Source organism: Carassius auratus, chromosome 17, assembly GCF_003368295.1.
Source record: "Carassius auratus strain Wakin chromosome 17, ASM336829v1, whole genome shotgun sequence".
Lineage (NCBI taxonomy): Eukaryota > Metazoa > Chordata > Actinopteri > Cypriniformes > Cyprinidae > Carassius > Carassius auratus.
The window spans coordinates 13,757,047-13,780,028 of NC_039259.1; the positions used below are offsets into that span (position 1 = coordinate 13,757,047).

The 22,982-nt window shown below is 36.3% G+C and overlaps 1 protein-coding gene across 1 annotated transcript in view; it reads right to left on the bottom strand.

Moving 5' to 3' along the window:
• The window catches only part of crim1 (cysteine rich transmembrane BMP regulator 1 (chordin-like)), a 108,467-nt gene that overhangs the window by 15,638 nt on the left and 69,847 nt on the right, over nucleotides 1–22,982 (bottom strand). The window contains exons 6-9 of the mRNA XM_026285941.1: nucleotides 19,204–19,386; nucleotides 16,408–16,605; nucleotides 5,998–6,126; nucleotides 4,397–4,553 (exon numbers count right to left, since the gene is read on the bottom strand). Coding sequence (XP_026141726.1) covers nucleotides 4,397–4,553; nucleotides 5,998–6,126; nucleotides 16,408–16,605; nucleotides 19,204–19,386 — 667 coding nt within the window. The remainder of the gene's footprint in view (nucleotides 1–4,396; nucleotides 4,554–5,997; nucleotides 6,127–16,407; nucleotides 16,606–19,203; nucleotides 19,387–22,982) is intronic.

Here is a 22,982-nt window from a genome sequence, read left to right on the forward strand (position 1 = left end):
AATGTTCCCTGATGTCCAAGACACCTTCCTTGGAGAACAAACTCTTCCAGAGTACAGTGGCCTGAACCCCAACTGCCCATCTCATACACACACACTTCTTCCCATCCTTCATCCTCCTATCCGCTCTTATTGAATGAATAATAGGGCTGAGAAGCAGCCATGTGCAGTGCGTATTTGGTTTGGTGATAAGAAGTTATCAGGTATGATGTCAGCAGTGGGGAATATCAATATTCTTTGTGCAAGAGGAGGAAGTCTGCGCTAAGCTGCATGCATTATTCAGGCCGCGAGCTTGATCCTCGGCCATAACTTTGAGGGGGCATAAATAGATATCTAAAATTAGAATCTGAGATGCAAGCATTTGCACTTGTGTGCTCATTCATGACGGCAGAATTGAGGTGGGGAGAGACAACGACGGGCCAGGGGCCAAACTCTGATAAATAAAGACTCTGCTTTATTCAACCACACCTGAGGGAATGAGCCTCAGATAGGAGACTATAGAGATACAAGACCAGCCAACTGCTTCCTCCTTCTCTGCACTTGTCATAATGGTCTTTATTATATTTTAAAGGAACAGTACACCTATTTTTTTTTTTTTTTTTTAACTTTTAACATTTTAGGGGTTATTCAATGAGACAGTAGAGAGAAGATAATCAAGGGGGTAGCCATGGAATCCCCAATGCCACCCCCCTGCAATTTTAAGCATTTAGCCAAGCCCAGGCCCAGTTCTATGGGGCTGTTTTAGAGGGTGATAAATAACCTCAAACAAAAGCACCCTCAATTAAAAATCTGGAAAATATAATTTTTTGTGCATATTTGTGGTTGCGCTCTGGAGGGCATCAAAGCTTGCCATTTACAATGTGTTTTTGCAATGTTGAGCAATGTAGCCAATCACAGACATTTCTGTTGATTTCTTGAATGCAATAGCCAAACAGAAGCGTGTGAGCTGGAGTTTTTATTCAGTGCAGTTCTGTACACTCAATCACCTCATAACAAACAAAGTCCAGATGCGGTTTAAATAAAAGTTTCAGGTTACACTTTATTTTATGGGGTCCTTGTTACAGTATAATTATATATTTAAGTACTGAGAAATATTAATTAACTACATGTAATTACTATATGGTTACGGATAGGATTTGGCTTAGGTTTACTTGCATGTAATAATGGATAATTTATTGGTACTGCAATAGAAAGTACATGTAACGTGTAACAAGGTTACTGTAAAAGATTTCACGTTACAATAACGCGCTCTCGCTGCTGCTTCTACACTGCATACACATACTGTATATGCACTGCAGGCGGAGTATGTGTGAACCTGTATAATATGTAACTAACAGATCTATTTCGACACCCAAGGCACCGCTACAATTAATGAAATCTATCAACAATTCATGGCAAAAAAGAAAAAAAGTCCCTGGACACTGGACACTATTTATTTATATTTTTTTGCCATAAGTCTAGAAATTACTTTACTATAGTGATTATTTTTACTTATGTCTGTTCAAGAGACGTTACAACTTTTTGATAAAGCTCTAATTGGTTTTCTTCCGGAAATATGTTTCAAATTCATCCTGAATGCATTTATGACTGTAAAGCCAATCTGTGTCAAAATCGTGTTTAAAATCGAAATTGCAAAACTGATCAAAGACATCGCGATTGTTATTTTTTTTGTCCATATCGCACAGCCCTAATTCAGTCAACAAATACAGTTAACAATCTAGCTTCTAAGAACTTAATTATTAACCCAACAATCAGTGAATTTTTTTTGCAGTGGGCCGCGAAAACATATGTGTTTAGTTGTGTGGGCCACGAGTTGAAAACGTTTGGGAACCACTGGTGTAATACATCTGATGTTGAATCAAATCAAATATTTATTTTAATAGCTACTGTTTGTAATGTCTACTTAATGCTCTTACTTAACACAAAAAAAGCTTTAAATTTTTAGGGGTATTTAATTTTTTTAATCTTTTAATCTTTTGGGGGTATTTTCACAGCCAAATGTTGGTTGCAATTAATTAGATTAATTAATCGACACATCTTTTAATTAATTAGATTAGGATTGAATTTTAATTGACTCATAGTCCTAATAATAACAGGTCTTTGCGAGATTGGAGGGAGCTAATTACCTGCTTTCTAGGCTAAAACATTTAGAATTTGCACAAAGCAATTTTTTTCAGACATTGAGCGTGTTTACATGCACGTTCTTAAACCGATTATGATTAATAAGACGAAAATACACTAGGTCATGTAAACACGGTAACCAGTTTTCTTTTATCAGAGTATGGTCATTTTTTTTGTGACAGGAACGCATCGTTAGTGCAGATTTAAGAACATTTAGACCAAGTAAATGTCTTGCAGTAAAGAAAGAAGGAAATATATCACAAAAGCAGACTTTTTCATGACTCAGAAAATGATAAAAATGTGTCTTGTGCAGCAGAAGTAGAAGTGGTTCAGTCACAATGCTGTTTTTATAATTGCATGAAAGGATAATATACGAGCTGTAAGTTTCTGCCGACATGTTGCAAGTTGACATATTGCAAGCTTAATTTAACATCACAACTGAAAAATCAGATATGCAAATTATTATATTTTGATGTCACTACAGGGAAATAACCTGATTTATTAATGATGTAAACGCAGCTTACTTGGGTTGACAGGTTACTGGTGTGCATGTAAACGTGCATATTGACACTCTGCAAAGTTTTGGGAATGACAAATGCATTTTAATGCTGGATTCACTCTTGAAATAGCAGTAATTGACACAGTGATACCCATAGCAATGGACGGGACAAAAATATACGCGAGAGCACCCTCATGATTTCATTCTGGAACTGTGCCTGGCAAAGCCTCCACAGACAACGTCCTGAACCAAATCCAGTTCAAAGACCAAAAACGTGTATAAACTTTATTGAGATCTGGCTATATCAACCAGTAATTTAATTTCCAGCAATTTATGACCGGTTTGAATATAGTGCCAAATTTGATTTTGAATTTTTTCCTCCTACATGTTTCGAATTTGGTGTCAACGAGTCAACATCGCCATTCAGATCAGCAGCAAGTCAAACTAGTCCAGAGTTTAGTAAACGTTGGCAACCTGTTAAAGTTATTCTTGACTGCTAATGCAGTGTAATAAAGTAGGATATGTGTTCTCGATTTAAGAATTTACAGTCGCCTGTGTTAAACTTGTGCCGGACCTTCAATTTTCCAAAATCACCAATTCTACTGTTCCAGCTGTACTTCTGAACACAATTTTGGAATGCTGTTTGCAAATGTTTGTTGGAACTCTGGTTCTGGAAAATCTAATTCTTCAACTCTGTTGCTAACAACAGAACTTGCAACTGTAGTTGGCCAGCGATGCTTTTGGGAAATAAACCATCAGTTAGGACACGGTGTTATGTGGTTTGTGAAATTAATCATTATATACCAAAATAAATGGTTTACATAAAGAAACATTTGCCAACAAAAACCAACAAACCAGCATTTAGTGCACATGCTCTGACACTGACTGGTGTTGCTCATGTGGGTTTTTTAAGTTTGAATCTGGCTTGCAACGGATTCAAGTTCCCAATTTTGTCGCATGAATAGAAAGTTGTCTCCTGACAATAAGTCATCAGTCACTGAAAGTAGTCGTGTGTACTCTCTTGCTCTTTTCTTCTCTTTCTCATCTCCATTCGTCACAAGATGTCTCTTTAACCTGCAGACTGCACAGCTTCACAAAAGTTTGTACAAATTGGCTCAGCGATCTGCCTGTGTAATTGGAGCAGTTTTTTTTGTAGATGTGGAGCAGCAGTGTTTATCCGTCATTGCGTCGAGACATGGTGTTGTGTAGATTAGGGGTTCAGCTTTGCTATCGCAGCTCATCCTTTACGCGGTGCAATCAGAGGCGCTGATCTGAGCTGGCCCTAATTAGCTGTCAGCTCTAAACTTGCACATACAAGCAAAGCATAGCGCAGAAGATCATTTTGTCATTCACAATTTCTCTAGACCGTGCTAGGAACAGCGTGGGATTCGCTTTAGTTTGTGACAACTAATGACTGCTGCCTTTCCTAATAGTTTAGAAAATCATTGGGCTGACTATGGCATAAAATAAAAGATAAAAATGGTTTGGAACTATATTATTACTTAAGTCAGGGGAGACTTAGGAAGAAGTAAGACATTCTTATACTAATCCTTAAAGCTCTAAAACTAACACGTAGACAAACTTTTATTCGAATTGCCTTAAAATTAAACTAGTGTGAATGTCCCTCAAGACCAGCCTGGCTCAAGGAAACAATGTCAGGAAGAGCTTTATAAGTCAACAGAGATTTAATCACATACTGTTCCACTAACATTGAAAGTTTATTAGAAAATGCACTTCTTGTTATTGCTACTTCTATGAAGCAGATAATCGTTTTCTTACATGTAGCCGAAGGGGCAGTCCTTGGCACAGGCCACAGCCTTGCACTTCCTGTGACGTGGGCGACACTGGCAAACATCACAGCCATGGATGTCAGTCTGGAAACCAAAAGGGCATTTCAGAGTGCAGCTGGCAATTAGACCACTGCACAACTCCTCTCCTGAAGAAAACAGAAGAGACTAATTAATTACACCTTTAGACATTAATTACCTTAACATACATGCTTTAAGACCAACACAGACACGGAGGCAAAAACAAGAGAAACATATGCTAATACATAAAGAAATTATAATAGAATAGAATAATATAATGCTGTATTTCCTTCATTTCCTTCAAGTCATCCATTATTATTGTTTAATTTTCATATATAATTTTATTTAATAAAAATTTAGATTGGTGGATGCTTTCATTGGATTAAATTGAATGTTTTTCTGTTTTTCCTTCACTATATTCATCTTCAATCAATCAATCAACCTTTATTTATACAGCCCTTTACAACACTCAAAGTGAACCAAAATGCTTTTCAGGAAATCTAAAATAAAAATAAGAACAAAATATATAATGCCAAAAAAAAAAAAAAAAAAAAAAAAAGCATGCCACAAAGAAACAAAATCCCACAACAACTGCTATAAATTAAAAGCCAGTCTAAATAAATAAGTCTTGAGCTTATTCATCATATTATTTTATTTTATTTGTAGTTTGTGAAGCAACCAACATTATATTATATTATATTATATTATATTATATTATATTATATTATATTATATTATATTATATTATATTATATTATATTATATTATATTATTCAACATAAAATGTACTGATGATTTTCTGTCAGGATATTGACTGAACATTATTTTATTTTATATTAATATGTTACTTAATTTTACAGACATTCATCAATGCAATGAGGTGCAAATTCAAAATACAGGTATAGTACCTGTATAAAATAAATATAGAAAATTCCTCCATATTAATGCAGTACATTGTGCCATTTTTTAACAGATTTTTTAAAATGTATTTCATACATATAATAGGTTGTATTATAACATAATAATATATATGCATATTTATATTGTATTATATTTACAGTAGAAACATTTACTTTGGGTAGAAATTCATGGACACATTTTCTGTTTGCCTGCAAAACACATACATGTTAGCATATATTTGCATTCAGATTTAAGCATGTACCTGCATTGTGTCCAAACGTTTACCAAGTGAAGTGAAGTGAGTGAACTCACTCACTTCACTTCACTTGGTAAACGTTTGGACACAATGCAGGTACATGCTTAAATCTGAATGACTGGTTAGCGTATATAAGTAGCGTATATCTTAAAAAAGTATTATTTTTAATCCACAACCAGTCTTGTGGTCCCACCCTAAACCACTGAAATCAGCATTATGATCTTTTTTTCTCAGACTTGGATTCACTCAGCCTTTCTTAGCATAAAAGAATCCCTTAATCCACCTGCCCTTCAGTGTTTATCCTCATAAACATCTCTGCTAAAGCCAGTCAGTGTCTGGAGAGAGGAGCGCCTGACATCGTCTGTATGGGCTGAGGAAGATGAAGCACTTCTCCGGTGACGTCTCAGCTCACTTACGTGTCTTGCAGCTGCACGTCCTGCAGCCGCTGGAGTCCAGCCGGAAGCCGAACGGACAGCTCTTGTCCCCCAGTGTGCAGTTGTCCAGAGAGCCGCAGGCAGGGGGCGCCATCGTGATGTAGGTGGGCTCTGGAAAACAAAACAATTCCCCCAGATGATGTGAGTCACTCTTGACTAAGTCAGAGTTAAACAGACAGAGAAAGAATACAGGATTGTAGGGGCTCAAGCAGGACTACAATTATGAGTCATAAGAGGCAAACAATTTTACACAGGCTTTCTTTTAGTTTTAGTTAAAAAGACAAAAACAAAAACCCTGCCATGACTTACTCATCCTTATGTTGAGAATATTTTTAGAGAACATCCAGGCCACTCTTTTCAATATAATATAGCCAGTGTTATATTGATATTATTAATATACTATTATAATATTTGTATTATTTTAAGGTAGCTTTTGTTTTCATATTTTCATATTTTTATATTTTTCAAGATTTTTTGAATAATATCTTGGTCACTCTTTTCAATGTAATATAAGCAATTATTTTAGTATTATTGATATATTATTATAATATTTGAAATATTTTAAGTGAGCTTGTATTACATTTAGTTTTTAATTTTAATATAATGAGAAATTTTGAAGGATATCCAGGCCACTCTCTTCATTATAATATAACCAGTATTATTTTAGCATTATTTATATACTATTATAACATTTGTAATATTTTAGGTGAGCTTTTATTTTCATATTTTAAGTTTTCATTTTATTTTGATGTGAATTTAAGAATGTCCTGGCCACTTTTTTTCAAAATAGTATAACCAGTGCTATTTTATTATCATTTATATATATATTTTATAATATTTAAAAATAGCTTTTATCTTCATATTTCAAGTTTTTATTTTTATTCTGATGAGAATTTGGAAGAATATCCTTGTCACTCTTTTAATGTGTTATTTTAGCATGATTTATATTATATTTCCATATTTTAAATTTGCTTTTAATTGTATACTTTTAGTTTATGTTTTGTATTTTTGGTAAGTTTGTTATGTGGTTTTAAATTTTTTTGTTATTTTCTATATTTTTATTATATATTTATGTTCTGATTAAGATGAAACAGTCAGATGAAGAGACGGAACGAAAGAAAGATGTACATATAAAGTTGTCAAGGTCTAAAAATGGATAAAAACCTTCATGACTACAAATACAGTTGATGACAGGAGTTCAAAAAAAATTAACCATCATCACAAAAAATTAACTTTTCATGATGAAGTACATAAGCAAACACGAGTATGCTTTTTAATTTCTCGCGACCAACAACAGACGATCCATCTTAAAGGGACAATTCACACAAAAAAGAAAAATTCACAGTCAGATCTTGCTGTGTGTGTGTTCTCAAAAGCAAACTATACGGAGACAATTTTATGCTAATTAGCAACTGCATGCGCCCGCTTCCTCGTAAAGAATAATCTGGAACCATTAACACTAAAACAAGGATGAGAACGAATGTATGTGCGTGTGCTACTTGTACACAATTATTAGTGCAGCAGCCCCACTGTGTTCTGTTTATGCTCATTAAGCTGCTCTTTTAAACAGCATGCTGTCTCTGGTGGGCTGACCCCAGACCGCACGGCTGCTGGGAGACACTGCGGCGGAGAGACACAGACTTGTGTCAGAATTCGCAAATGAGTCAAGACACGTACCTCTTTTGAGTCGCTTGAAGAAGAGAGAGACACACACGAGCTGTCAGTGGCACAAAGAGAGTGCCGTCATTGCATTAATAACTAGTTGTTCAGTTCAGTTTAGTACACACACTTCTTGGACTGAATGTAAATAGAAGAATGTGAAACAGATGAACTACTGAATACTCATTGAATTTAAGTCGTCAAATCATTTTCAGATGTGGAATAAAAATCAAGAAAACTGGGTCATAAAATGTAGACTATGATTTTATTAAATTGTGAGATGTGTGCTACTTCTCTCTCCCCAACTTGACTCAAAAGTAAAGACATATGGTTATTAAAATAAAAACGAGCTCTCTGTGATAAATATAAACTGGAGGCAAAAAAACAGAACATTCCCCCCCTATTCATTAAAGAGCGCTGTTTCAATTAACACTTACTGTAATATTTGAAGCCACGTCGGCATTGGCGCCTCATTTTGTTTCTTCCTATGTGGCCCAACAACCAACAGAGCAGGCTCACATTCAATGACTTTCAGAAATAAACCAGTGCAGTGTTTGTGAAAATTAAGGCACCTATTTGAATATGGAATCATTTTAGTGCAAAACACTAAAGGCTGTGGGTTTCGCTTCAAAACAGGATGTGCGATATTTGGGGGTTCAACTCAACCTGACATCTTTCCTTTGCTTAATTACACACGCTGCTTCTGGTACAATAACTTGCCTCTGACAGGGAGAGTGTGTCACCTTGAGGAAATGAGGTCTCCTAACAAATAATAATTAGGAAATAAAAATGCACAGAGTGCAGGGCAGCTGGCAAATGGGCTAAATTAAGCTGTCCTGGGACCGGGGGATAGAGTCAGGGCTGTGTCCAACAGGGCCCAAAGGACAGTTGCAGGACTTAGGCGGGACATGGAAATACACCAGCAGCGGTGGCATGGTTTCTGTGCCAAAAGACAGCACTGGAGTGGACGCATCTGTTCATAAAGAAGGACAAACACACCAGTGCTTGTGCTGCGGGTATATTGAATGTGTGCAATATATTCAATATTATATGAAAGTCACTTCTGGTCTGATAATTACTAAAATAATATAAATACATACTAACTAGGTTTTGTAGGTTCAGAAAAAGTGATTACATATAATATGTACTAAAATAACAAACATTGTAAAGATTTGAAAGATGTTTATGATTTGAGCGCCAATAAACATTTTTAATTGATCACTTATAAATAAATAAAAATAATATATATATATTTTTTTACAATATTATAATGTGTATATATATATATATATATATATATATAGTAACATAAATATTGTGAAAAACTATATATAATAATATATGAAAGTTATACATACATATATATATATATATATATATATATATATATATATATATATATATATATATATCAGTATATATGTGCAGTCAAACGATTAATCGTGATTAATCACATCCAAAATAAGTTTTAAGTAATATATGTGTGTGTACTGTGCATATGTATTATGTATATATTAATATACACACATACAGCATATATTTTGAAAATATTTACATGTATTTATATTTATATAATATATTATACATAAATATATTTAATATACCAATTTTTTCTTAAATATATACATGCATGTAAGTGTATGAATATTTAAATAATAAATATACACAGTACACACATATATTATGTAAACAAAAACTTTTATTTTGGATGCAATTAATTGCGATTAATAATTTTACAGCACTAATATGTATATATAAATACACACACACACACACACGCACACAGATATATATATATATATATATATATATATATATATATATATATATATATATATATATATATATATATATATATATATATATATATATATACACACACACACACACACACACACACACACGCATATATGTATATATAATATTTAACTGATTAAATGTAATCTACACTACTACAAAAATTAATTACTTCTAATTATATTAAATTGTAATTAGATGAATGTTACAAGAGTTTTAAATCAATGTGATAAACGAGTTAGGTTACATGTAATCTAAAAGTAATCCAAAATAGTTTGATTATATTACCTCAAATGTGTAATGTAATCAGTGATGCTTTACAGTTGGTAATTAATATACATACAGACTAAAAAAGAAGAAAATTTCTTCAATTTTCAATCTGAATATCTTACTAACTGGACCTTCAGTACTAATGTAGCATAAAATGAAGTGTGATGGGAAACGGCTCTGGAATGTGTCCATCACTTTCCCAAACGGCTGCATGTAACATGCCTCATGTAAATGTGAGGAGCAGTGAGAGCAGAGTTCTCTAGACCTTGCCATCAGGTAGGGCTATTTAAGACCTCTATTGAGGGGGATATCAGGAATCATTACAGCTGCCTTTTATTTCCCCATTTCCCATCTTGTAATAGAGCCACATATGGCTCTGCTGAATGCATAGGGCTATTTCTCTGCTTTACCCTTCAAGAAAAAAAAGAGTTCATCCTTGAATGGAGTAACAGTCCTATCTTTATTTTTGATTGCAGAACTGCTGTCACAAGGCTGCCGACACTCGAGACAGGCTTTGTTATAAAAGGAACCACCAAGGTAACAAAAACAGAACTGTGTGTACACCTTGTGTGTAACAGGGTCACAGCCGCACTAAACTGTTGTTCTCCATGGCAAATGAGTCTTTCTGTACACAAATAGCATTTAACATATTTAGTGAGTGACTGTAATCCTTAAACCGGTACTTAAAGTTCTGGGAAACAAAACTAGATTAGAAAATATGGACCATTACATAAATCTTACACACATGACCTAGTAATGAGACTAATGTCACAAAATCATTTATTGACCTTGTTTATGCCTTATATCCAGTTCAGCTCTGTTGTTGATAATGTAAAGACAATAAACTCAGTACGTTTTGCATCATAACGCCAAAAAGGAATGAATCCAATGTTATAGCCTTGGTATTTCCAAACATCCATTCACATAAAAGAGTAGTCCCACCATTCAAAGAAACATTTTGAGAACTTTTTATAGCTCACATATCTGACATTTTTGTTCTGAAGAATCTGTAGAGCACCTTAATGAAAACATTAGCTACATAGTTATGCTTTTAACATTCCACAGTGTGAGACATTACTGAACTTTTTTGTCTAACAAATTTAGCTTAAAATTTAGTCTTTATTTATTGACTTGAGGCCAAACTATGCTTTTAAAAAAGCTTAACTTGTATTGAACCCAGAACATCTATTTAAAGATCCTAGATTACACTGTGGCCGTGGAGAACGGATGCCAAAATATATATCAACCCTTTAGTGCTACTACTGCTCCCTACTGACATTGCGCTGAATTGCTTTTATCCTGAGCAACATTATATAATATTTATTACAGTGAAAGTAGCCCTGGAGCAACTTAGAGCCTTGCACAAGGGCTCAATTGTAATGCTTAATGAATGGCTCCTGGCTGGATTCAAACCTGCAACTTCTTGGCAACCATTCCAGATATTTAAAGGACACCTTACTAACAATTGTAAATAAAACACATCAAAAGTTCAATAAAAGTGGTCCATATCATCTCAAACCCAATATTCCAAGTCTTCTTAAGCGATAGTCTTGTCTGAGTAATGACTTGTACAAAGAGTTGACAACTGGCCGATGAAAATTGTTGTTGAGTGCTGGCACATAATGCTGGCATAATATTGTACTTTTTTACCTCACTACATTTCATAAAAACATGTAAATCCTTGTTATTTTGAACTGGAGAAATCGTCATGCACTATGAGATGCGATAGCTGTGTCCGATTCACGAACGCGCCGATTCTTTTCATTGAGCTTATTAAATTGGTTCACAAATCACACTAGACAATTGGATTGAGTGGATTGCAGCTGTTGTCGAGTCTACAACTTACAAATTCAAATGATCCGGTCAGAACGAATCTCCAGTAAACAATTCACTGAAATCACAAATCTGACTCAGACTCACATCAGAGATTCAGTGCAAGTGAAAAGTAAGTTACTAATGGCAAATTTTAGTATCTGTTATTGTAAATGAAAATCTGGTCTGTTTTAGCAACTGCCTGAAATGGGCTTTTTTTTTTTTTTTGGTACCTGAACTTCATCCACCTCTGCACTAGCTGGACCCCTTTCGGAGATTTTCGGTTGAGTTGAACATGTTAAATTGGCAATGGAGCCAGTAGGTGAGTCCACTCTGATTGGCTGTTCAGATTACCAAACAGTTCACAAGAAAAAAAAAATGAACGTGACTAAGGACCTTTCCCAAATGGTACCCTAAACCCTCATGGTCCTCCTCTAAGGCAGCCTCAGACCGAAAGTGCACATGAAGTCCACAAGACCGAAAGTGCACATGAAGTGTTCCATTTGGGACAGGGCCTAAGGCAAGCAGATGATCAGACTTTTGTGGTAAGTGAGATTGGTGTGAAAATTCTATGACAGACTACTGCCACCTAGCGGTATGGAGAGTTATTTATTTTCTCACACAGGCACAAAATCTACGGCATTGTTTGCTATTGTCTTTGCACTGTTCAAGCATAACATTTTGGCCCAGCCAGAGGCAATGTAAGGCGACACTACAGTCAGCTTTTGTTTCTGCTAGTTCTTTGATGCCGGTTTGGTTTGTCACGGCATTAAAAGAGTGGAGTTTAATTATTTACATTTCAGTCTGCCGTCACATGAAGATATTGTTGACTTGCATTTCAGAACCTTGACAGGTACTTTTACTACATGAAAATGCTAAGAGATTTTACAATATAACTTTGTTTGTGCACTGTGGTAGAATGTGTAAATAAGGCTATGGACTGCCTTTATGTTTTGTGACAATCTGCTAAACTTATTTTCTTTCTTTCTGCTCCATGGACATAAGATTCCTGTAAAAAGTTATGCTCCATGGAAGTGATATTTCCGTATCAGTTTAACGACATGAAGGTGAGTAACTGATGGAATTTACTTCTAGCTGAACTATCCCTTTAACCGCTAAGCTACACCAGCCGGCTAGCAAAGTATGGAGTTATGAATTCATATGAAGCACTAAGCAGTTAGTCACCTTGCCGTCACAGTGAGAGGATTTCAAGACCGTTTGAATATTTTCACATTCATGTAGTCTATCTGTGCTTAACCTTTCACTGCAGTCAGTGATGATGAGCAGGCACACACAGTGCCTTTGATCTACCCCTGCATCGCCCGGAGAAAGAGCGAGAGAGAGAATTCAAATAAAGAGAGAGCACTGTATTTGAGATGTGGTTTGCGATGCAGTGGAGGTATTGTGTGTATAAAACTTTGTATGGAAAGCCATAGTGCACTACCCCCTCACTTCACCTCAGTACTGAAGTGAGTGCTCTCCACGGTCAGGCAGACCCATCTAAACCTCTAATTGCTTCACAGGCCGAAAGGCGTATGAAAGATTAATTGAAAAGGGGTGAATGTGAGCTTGCTGCTCTGTGCAGGTCTGCAGACAAGCTGCTGTCACTCTCTGTCCATATACTGCTCTCTTCTCCTTCAACAAGATTTATCATACACCACATGCAAGTCATACTGCTTAGAATCTGCTTCTCAACATGCAACATAATTTGAGGCATCACTCATGTCCTTAGTACATTTGTTGACATCCCTAACCCTGAGTGTGAGCCACAGTAATAGTAACGCTTGCCTTCACCATTATCAAGCACCACTATGAGATGAGAAGCACTCCAGGCGTTGTTTTCTCTCAATATACAGAGCCAGAGCAAGAGAAGGATGCTTAATTTGCTTGGATCTTTAATTGGATGGAGGGTGAAGGTGCAGAGGGTAGATGAGACAGACAGGAATCCTATTACCCCTGGTGTGACTCAATTCCTCTGGAACGGCATTGATCATAACCAACACGACAGTTGGTGGAGCCTCGCCCCCACAGCCACAAAAAAGCTGTGGATGTTTAGTACGATTTTTCATTACCTCCTCCACACATATTGTCAGTCTGGCATTTAGGAAGGCCTGATAAGATTGTTAATCGCTCTGAACAAGCTTTCCATTCCCGGTGATCCCAAGACTACAAGTATTTGAAAATCTAGACGGCAAACAGCGACGTGAGGAAATCTATATTCTCCAGCTCTTTTCAAAAGGATGATGTCATCGGTCTACACACAGCCAATCCCGGGAGAAATTCATTATCCAACATACCTGCCACTCATCTATCACTCGCTCGCTTGTTCCCATGCCTGAAATAACCCTCTTTTAGAAACCCTCTCTACAAAAATGTCATCCATGGCCCGGCAAACTGACCTGCATTCCTTTATACCGAGGTGCATGTCCATACCTCGCGGTGCTTAATCAAAGCTTGTGATGAGATACAAACGTGCAACAAACACCGAGGGGAAAACCTAGCCAGCTGCAGTGGGAGTGGAAGTCCCTGGGGTAACCACTACAGATCTGTGAGTAGTATGAAAAATACACTGGTAGGTGGGATATGATATTCCATTGCTGGTGAGGGTAGGAAGCGAGGTCTAATGGAGGGAAATCCACAGGAATGGTTTCGGTGCAGTGTTGCATGACAGTAAAGGAGACACAACACGATAGACCTGAGATATAAGGCAATGGACATGTTTGGGTTGTGCTGGAAGTGGGTTGCTGGGGGATACAGGTAAGCAACTGCTTGCATTGCTCTCAGACTACTAGATTATTCACACATACAGTATGTGACTGGAATTGAAACTCAAAAAACACACAGAGAGCTAGATAACACTCAGGAAATAGAGAAAGAAATTGTTTGCTCACACACATAGACACTAGTCTTGAGAATTCCTGTTTATTTTAGTCTGATGGCAGTTTGTTTGATTAAAGCAGTTCGAAAAAAAATCACAGTAATGTCCTCATCACTTTGGAGGCAAATAAATGCATATTTAGACCCTGTCCCAAATGGCATCCTAAGCCTTTGTGGTCATCTTCTGATTCCACACTTTTGTGATGTGATGCCGCTTTGACTATCAGGTAGAAGTCTGCAGTGGAGCTCTCTTCAGATCTGCCAGAGTGTACAAAGAGCACCCTTCCAAAACCAAAAATGATGAATGGGACACCCTAGGGTAGGGGTGTCCAAGCAGATTCCTGGTGGGCCAATGTACTGCAGAGTTTGGCTCCAAACAGCTCCAACACACTTGCCTGGAAGTGTTGTAGTCAGCCTGAAGACTTTGATTAGCTGGTTCAGGTGTGTTTAATTAGGATTGGTGTTAAACTTTGCAGGATAGTGGCCCCCTCCAGGAACAGGTTTGGACATTCCTGCACTACAGTCTTGTGGACACGTACACATCAGCCATTGTAAGTCCACAAGACAACAAGGTCACTCAAATTGTGCCATTTGGACATTGGAGTATTTGAACTGGGTCCTACATAGACTTAACCAACTCAGCCTGTTTTTGAATACAACATTGAATTAACGTTCATGATTAGTGTTAAGTGTCCATTCTCTGACCCTTTTGTCTGGCTGTTTATTTGGGTGTAAAATATAAAATCGCATTGAAAGGACTCAAACCATATCTAGTGGCCAGAGTATGATAGAAACCACTTGATTTGGGCAGACACCCAAAACGACCTAGCAACTGCATAGCAAGGCACTCATTGCCAGGTACACCTTACAAGTAGCATGTTATGTAATCAGAATACTATTTTCAAGTAACAAAAGGAACATAATGCATTACTTAATGGAGTAATGCAATATTGTAAGGCATTACTTTTAAAAGTAATGCATTTTCTTTTGAAAAAAAAAAAAAAAAATCATTTTACAAGACTTACTATGAAAAAAATAATTAATTTGTGAAGCTGCTATCCCCAGTCTGAATTACCGTAATTACAAGATTCTATGTCTTGTAAAAAGCATTTATGTCCTTGTAGAACTTGTAATTACCATGTTGTAAACTACCATTTTCTGAAAGCCTCTATTTGACTGCTGCAACATCACAGAAAACTGAGAAGGCTTCAGCAGTAAACAGTACAGATATTCTTGTAATCTTTCTGTTTAATAATTCCTATAATTGACTAATGTTAATGCCTTAATAATGCAAGATTACTCTTAAAAAAATAAAATAAATTATATAGATTTGGTTGACTAATGTCTAATAACCAAAAACATTTCAATTGAATTTGAATTTATTAATAAAGCATTTGCTTAATGAATGTTTCTTGTTGTATTGTGGTTTTGTCTACTGGTAACTATAAATACAGAGATTCATTTTGCCATTATTAGCTTTGTCATAGAAATGTATAAGTCAGAGGTTCAAGAAGAATGTCTGGGTTGTTCGCTGGTAATTCCAGTAATTACATGACGTGAACATGACTTAACATAAAAAAAAATAGTGGGTACAAGGGTACTGCCCTGCTAGATTTAGTCACTAAGAACTGTCATCATATCACAGTAGCTGAATACATACTTATGTCAAAAAATAATAGCATGTGAATGTAGAATGAATCAATTAGGCATCTTGCTCAGCCAGAGTAAATTGTAGCTTCACCATTAGAGTAGCTGATCCAGAAACTGACTATGGAAGAAGTTACTTTATACTGGCTTTAGTGGCGTTTATGAAACACAGAGATTGCAATGCATACGAAACCATAACAATTGCGATCGGACACATTTCATAATGTATAACTATAATTATCTGTGTTCATGTGCTGCCACAGAGTGTGTTTTATATCCGAGAATACAAAATAATTCCAACCCACATCCATAAAGTGCATCTGTTCTTACCTTCACACACAGGGCAGCACTCTCCGGGCACAGTGACAGGATTGAGACAGCTGTGGCCACAGGCAGCTGCCACACAGTGGGCCTCTCCACTCACACACTGGCAGAAGGTACAGTCGTCCTCACGCCAATGGTCTCCGTGAGCCAGGATCTGCCCATTCACATAGCAGCCGGCTAAATTGAGCACTGGGTAGATGGGGTCTGTAAAGAGAAAGTGAAAAGAACAGAAAGACAAGATGATGATAGCTGCCACACATTAGTACTGACATCTTGCAAAATACACCCTTCTGGAAAAGTCAGTTTAAGCTGTTTTAGAACGGAACAGTTTCTGAACACCTTAACTTTATACAAGCAACTGGTGGGGGGTTTGTAACTAGTTCAGGATGGTCTACAAGTTTGCACAAGCTAATAACCAGCTTGGACCAGCTAATGACCAGCTGGGACCAATTTGGACTAACTAAATACTAGTCTGGACTAGTTAATACCCAGCATGTACTAGCTAATGATGGTCTTAGACCATTTAGGGGGCTTTTACAGTGGGCTTGTTTGCTGCAGTCCGAGCCTGAACACGATTGTTCCCGGCATCACCCGCAGCGTTGGTCTCCTTTCATACTCAATAGTTGTATCGATCCCAGGTGCGTTTTCAGTCACCTTACGTCATCGCAAACGCACACGGAAAACACATGGAGAACACAGCGCGACTGAGCATAGTTGTAATTTTTTTGTTATTTTGGTGCTATTATGCACAGCATAGTGAACGACAACTGCATTTATGTTCATTGCATGGTGTAATTCAGCACATATCCAGGGGACGCCGTGTTTCTGCTGCTCGTAGAAGGTATTTTTGAGAAGACAGCTGAGTGCAAGAAATGCATTTGTATCTTTGTTTACACCTCTTCCGTGTCCCACAACGTTCCCCTGCCACTCATGGTTTTCGTGTGTTGAGTAAACAATGATATCGACAGTGTAACACATCCGCTACTTTTACTTCCTGAACAAGTGCGCACCCGAGTCCGTGTTGCTTGCACATTCACACACACTGCGCCACAGTTTGGGAGCAGCCGAACTCAGACCACCTTCTCCAGGTAGTCTCGGGTTCGGTACCCCAGTGCGGACCAGGGTCCGATGACTGCGTTCACATTAGTGATTTTTCATGTGAACCATGCCTCGTTCCGCACTAAACTGCCAGTGTGAAAGCCTCCTAAATGATCAGCTTGGACAAGTTTGGACCAGATAATGATGCCCTTTACACAGAGATTGTGGAAAGTTTCTGTTCCTGTTTTGTTCATTCACGCTGCCTGAGCTTTATTGTGTTCCATGTTTTACCGTTTTCCAGTAACCAGCTCAAGATGATTTTTTTTCCAGCAGGGTTAGTGTTATACACTAACAGAGTTACAATAGAAGAAAACTAATATTACAATAAGTGTAAACAAAATTCATCATATTTCATAGTTTAAGGGTATAGCAGAATGAAAATTCTGTCATTAATAATGTCGTTCCAAACCCGTAAGACCTATGTTTATCTTCAGAACCCAAATTAAGGTTTTTTTTGGTGAAGTGCAAGAACTTTCTGACCTGCATAGACAGCAATATCACATAAATATCATATTCAAGGCCAAGAACTAAGAACATCATCAAAATAGACCAATTGACATCAGTGGTTCAATCATAATTTTATGAAGCTATGAGAATTTTGTGCGCAAAGAAAATAATGGCCTAGTTCAACAATTCTTAATTAATAACTTAATTTGTGTTCCGAAGATAAACAAAGGTCTTACGAGTTAGAATTGTTATTTTTTGGGTCATCTATCCCTTTAATTCATCTTCTCAAAAACCATTTTCACTGAAACACTGGAAAACGTGTAATTTCTATAACTGGAAAGTCATGTAAATTAATAAAATAGTACAACTCCATTTTTCTCGTCATGCACAATGCGATGTAAATAATAAAAATAAAAAAACCTACATACTTTTAAAAACTCTTATTCAGTACATCTTGAATGTCATTGGGCCTTTGGATATAGTTGTGGCCCCTAAAAAGTTAAGAATCACTGTTCTAAGTGGTTGATTAAAATGATTTACCTCCATCGTAAGTCAAGACTGTCTATGAGTCAGCATATGGAGTCATACAGGCTTACATTCATTGGCCGATTTCATTTGTTTAATTGACGGCAGTAAAACTCTCAGGAGGAAAGCTACAGGGGAGTGGATGAGCTTCACTTTAATTAACTACATAACAACAAAATCATTCGCAAACTAATTTCAACATGACCACAATCTGATAAATAGAACATGAGCGGAAAATGTAGCAAGGTAATTCCAAGCAGTAATGTATTGGACAACAAAACCTACCCACAAGAGAAGCATAGCAATCGAAATTACATGCTCACTGGCAGCCTATTACAGGTTGTCTACAAAATAAAACAATGAACAGTTTCCCTGAACTAATTAGCCCTGGATGCTCCCTGAACTGGGAGAACGCAAGCACACAAAGAATTTATCCTGCAATTTCAACGTCCAATCGACAGAATCTTCCACATCATGCAAAATACACAATATATTCAGAGAAAGTAAAAAAAACTAGTCATGCCATAATTGCTTTGGAATCTAGTTTTGGACCTGGATGACACTATTCATTAAAATTCACAAAAATCACCTCAATTACAGGCAGAGCATCAACAGCATATGCAAAACAGGCCCTAAGGCACAAGGCTAATGCTAAAGACAGCTTGATATCATTTGGAGAATGGTGCACACATGCCTGCTATATGAAGACCAGGAATATTTTCTCTTTCTAACCTTCACAGACAGGACAACACTCTCCGTCGGGGACGTAGTAGCGTTCGCAGTGGAGGACGCCGCACTGGGCCGTAAAGCACACGGACACCCCACCCTGACAGCGACAGAAGCGACAGGCATCCATCCTGAACATGTCCCCATCCTGGTACTCCACTCCGTTGAAAGTGCAGGCCTGCTTTGTCTCTGCAAAACACAGTAATCCGAATGCAGTGCATTAGAGGTTGTCGGATATATGACTGACAGCACAACAAAACAAACAGGGTCTTGATGACAGGGCCAAGAAGAATAGTTAGTTATAGGGTACGCAGGGACCGAACGGTGTGCATTTGTGTCCAAGAGAGCTTTTAGCAGCCGAGTTTCAGATAGCTGTGGAATTGATGCTCACCGGTCACCATGGCAACCCTTAGGTACCAAATTCCCCTTTCAGCTCATGCATTATAATGCCTATACTTGTGTTATGAGACCAGTCTGCTTTTTGCTCCAAAATGCAGCTTAATAAAGGTCTCTTTATACGTGATTGAATTCTGAGGACTTATGTTAATGCAGTGGATATGAAAAAATAAAAAAGATCAAATAAAATAACAGTTGCAGTGGCTGTGAAAGAGAACTCCAAACAAAGAATTAACGCAAAAAAAAAAAAAAAAAAAAAAAAAAAACACACTAAACTGCAAAAGACTGTGTTCTTAATTAGCATCTTTGTCTTGTCTTCTTTTATCAACACATTCAGTACATCTTAGTACAAAGAAAAGTAAAAAAAACAGGTCACAAATATAAGGGTATTTTTGGGGCCTGGAGAAGTTTTGTCATGCCCTGACACTTGTGCTTTTTTCAGTAGCTTATAAACATCCAAATGGCTAAAGTCTAATATCACTGTAATCAACAGAAATTGGGCTATAATAATATTTGAGCAGCATGTATGTTTTTGATTGTGTGTTTGAGAAAAAAAAAAAGTTATGCGTGGTTAGTGAACAAGTACAAATGTAAAAAAAAAAAAGATGTCCTTCTTATTGTCCTTCAAACAATTTAAATTAGAAAGACATTTTGTATAGGCCTTTTTTCTTATAATGAATTACATAATAAATTATTAGTGTTCCTGTAGCTCAACTGGTAGAGCACTACGCTAGCAAGCAAGCAATGTTGGGGGTTCGATTCCCCAGGAACACATGATATGTAAAAATTTATAGCCTGAATGCACTGTAAGTTGCTTTGGTTAAAAGCGTCTGCTAAATACATAATTTTGATTTTAAATTTTAGTTAAGTTTAGTAAATTAGATAAACATCTTGTTTTGAGTATTATTGAAACGTATGTTATTTCCAAATTTTTTATTCAGTGACAGTAATTATTTGGTTTCAATACCAAGACGTGTTTTATTCAGGGAATCTGTGTCACATCCCTCTCCTTGTGCTTATGTTGAATGACGCCAAACACGTCCTTGAAAACACCTCTGATCACAACATATCTGAAGGAACTCTGCTGATGACAAACAAGAGGCCTTGGAACATTCCATAAAATCCTATCAAACGAAAGAGTAACAGATTATCAAAGCAATCCATTAAAAGAGGAATTATTAGAAACCTGGAGCCAACAAAAAGCACCCAGAGCCAAGTAAGAATTGATCTCTGCACGCTTAACTGTTGAAAGATCAGCTAAATGCTGTGCACAGCGTTTTTAATTCCAGTGAATAATTTTGTTAATTAGTACAGGCTCAGTGAATTACCTAATAATCTGGTGTGGCAACTGTGAGGTTGTCACACTAGACAGGTTTCAAAGAGGACTGTGTGAATTTGCTCAGTTTTCTAATCAAAGCTTTTTTTTGTTCCATCAGCCTGGGTCTGTCACTCTCCTCTGGGTGACAGCTACAGCTTGTGAAAGCGGCAACTAATTGGAAGGAGCTGCTTAAAAATCAATGCGCAAAAGAAAAAAAAAACTTTTTAAAAGTAATAAAAGAAATAACCCCCTGCCATTAGAGCTGTAAAGGAATCAGATGCTAAAAGGAGCTGTACAGGTGGAGTTGAGATGTCTTTTAAAGGAGAGCTCTCTATAAGTGTAATATATCAAGTGTCTTGTGTTAACAGGTATCATCTGTGTTGTATGTTCTTAATGATATAGTACGCCAGAAGGATGAGCAGAAGGATTCATATCTGTTATTAATGAAATATAACATGCTGAATTGTTTATCACACACTTTCAGGAACAGAAGGCATTAGATGTGTGCTATCTGGGCAATTAGCTGAGGAATAGTAGGTTATCAAAAGGTCATTAGCTTTTAATGTGAAATCCAAGATGGCGGAGATATTACAACAAATTATTTATTAGCAAGAGCAATACTTCGATATTTCCAACATGTCTTGGGAAGCAAGACAAACAATCTTTAAAAGTATTAATCAAAAAAATATTTGAACATTATTTAAAATTTTGTATAAAATATATTATGCTCATGTTAAGAATTTCCAGATTTTTTATTAATTTGCAAATATATATATATATTTATATAGATTTTTTACAGTACATTGGCAGTTCAAGCAAATGCTAATGTAAATTAACCAGTTGCTAAAACTCGGCAAACAGTTAATTAGTAAAAATTATGTACTAAAACATGTGCATCTTAAATCACTACAAAAATGATTTACTGATTCTTTGAAACCCTTGTGAACTGTTCATTGGGGAAAAAAGACTCAATTCTTTTGAGTCCTTGCAAACATTAAACTGGTTAAAAATTATTCGTTAATTTTTGTTTTTCAAATCCTTGAAAAAATAAATAAAAAATGAACCGGGGAATTCTTTTGAATTCTTGCACATTTAGATAATTATCAGTTGAAGTTGAATCCTAATTAAAGACCATGTTATTTTGTGTAAAGAAATAAAAGTAAAGAATGTCTGGAACAACATGAAGATGACTATCTCTAACTATCCCTTAAACTACTTCACATTATAAGTAAGGACGTAACGATTAACCACGAGCCGGTTGAAAATCGATTTAAATATGTGACGATTCAAATCGGTTGAAATGCTAAACAAATCGCAATTCATTTAGGGGTAGTTAGTGGATCTGCATTTCATTCAGCTCGTCTGCTGTTTCATCCAGATTTTTTTATGTATAGATTCACAAAACTGAAGTCAAACCATTCTGTTTTAGCTTCAAAATTTCAAAATTATACAAATCTAATTTAGATTGAAAAAACTGCTCATGTTGCATGTATGCAGTATCTTTGTTTGGATCCTAATTAAAATTCAGTGGTTGCCTCTTATTTTAAATGGAAGAAGCACGGACAAAGCCTTATTTTGTTTTTATGAAGCAATTTTTTTTTTGTGTTACTTACTGTTACTTTTTGATTTGGGGGTTATTTTAAAATTAAAAGTTAGTTTTGTTATTTACATTTAAACTATATTTAAAGTTTGTCATTTAGCAGATGCTTTTATCCAAAGCGACTTACAAATGAGCGATTAAACCAACAAAAAGCAATATTATGCAAGTGGTTTATTAGTATATCATTATTGTTATATTATAATTTCACACAGAAATGTACAGCATTTTGCACAAGCGATAATAAAAGTACACATTTAATTCATAATTTGCCTTAATTTAAAAAAAAAATAAAAAAATAAAACTGGGAACTGAATCGTGAGTTGACTGAATCGTTACATCCCTAATTATAAGTAGCTTGTTAATCTGGCAACAGTTAAGTAGTTTCCACAAAACTGCTCACTACCCTATACTATCAATTTCCAAAACGATTCTCTATACTAACCTCAATACAAACCAAACTCCCTTTCCCTC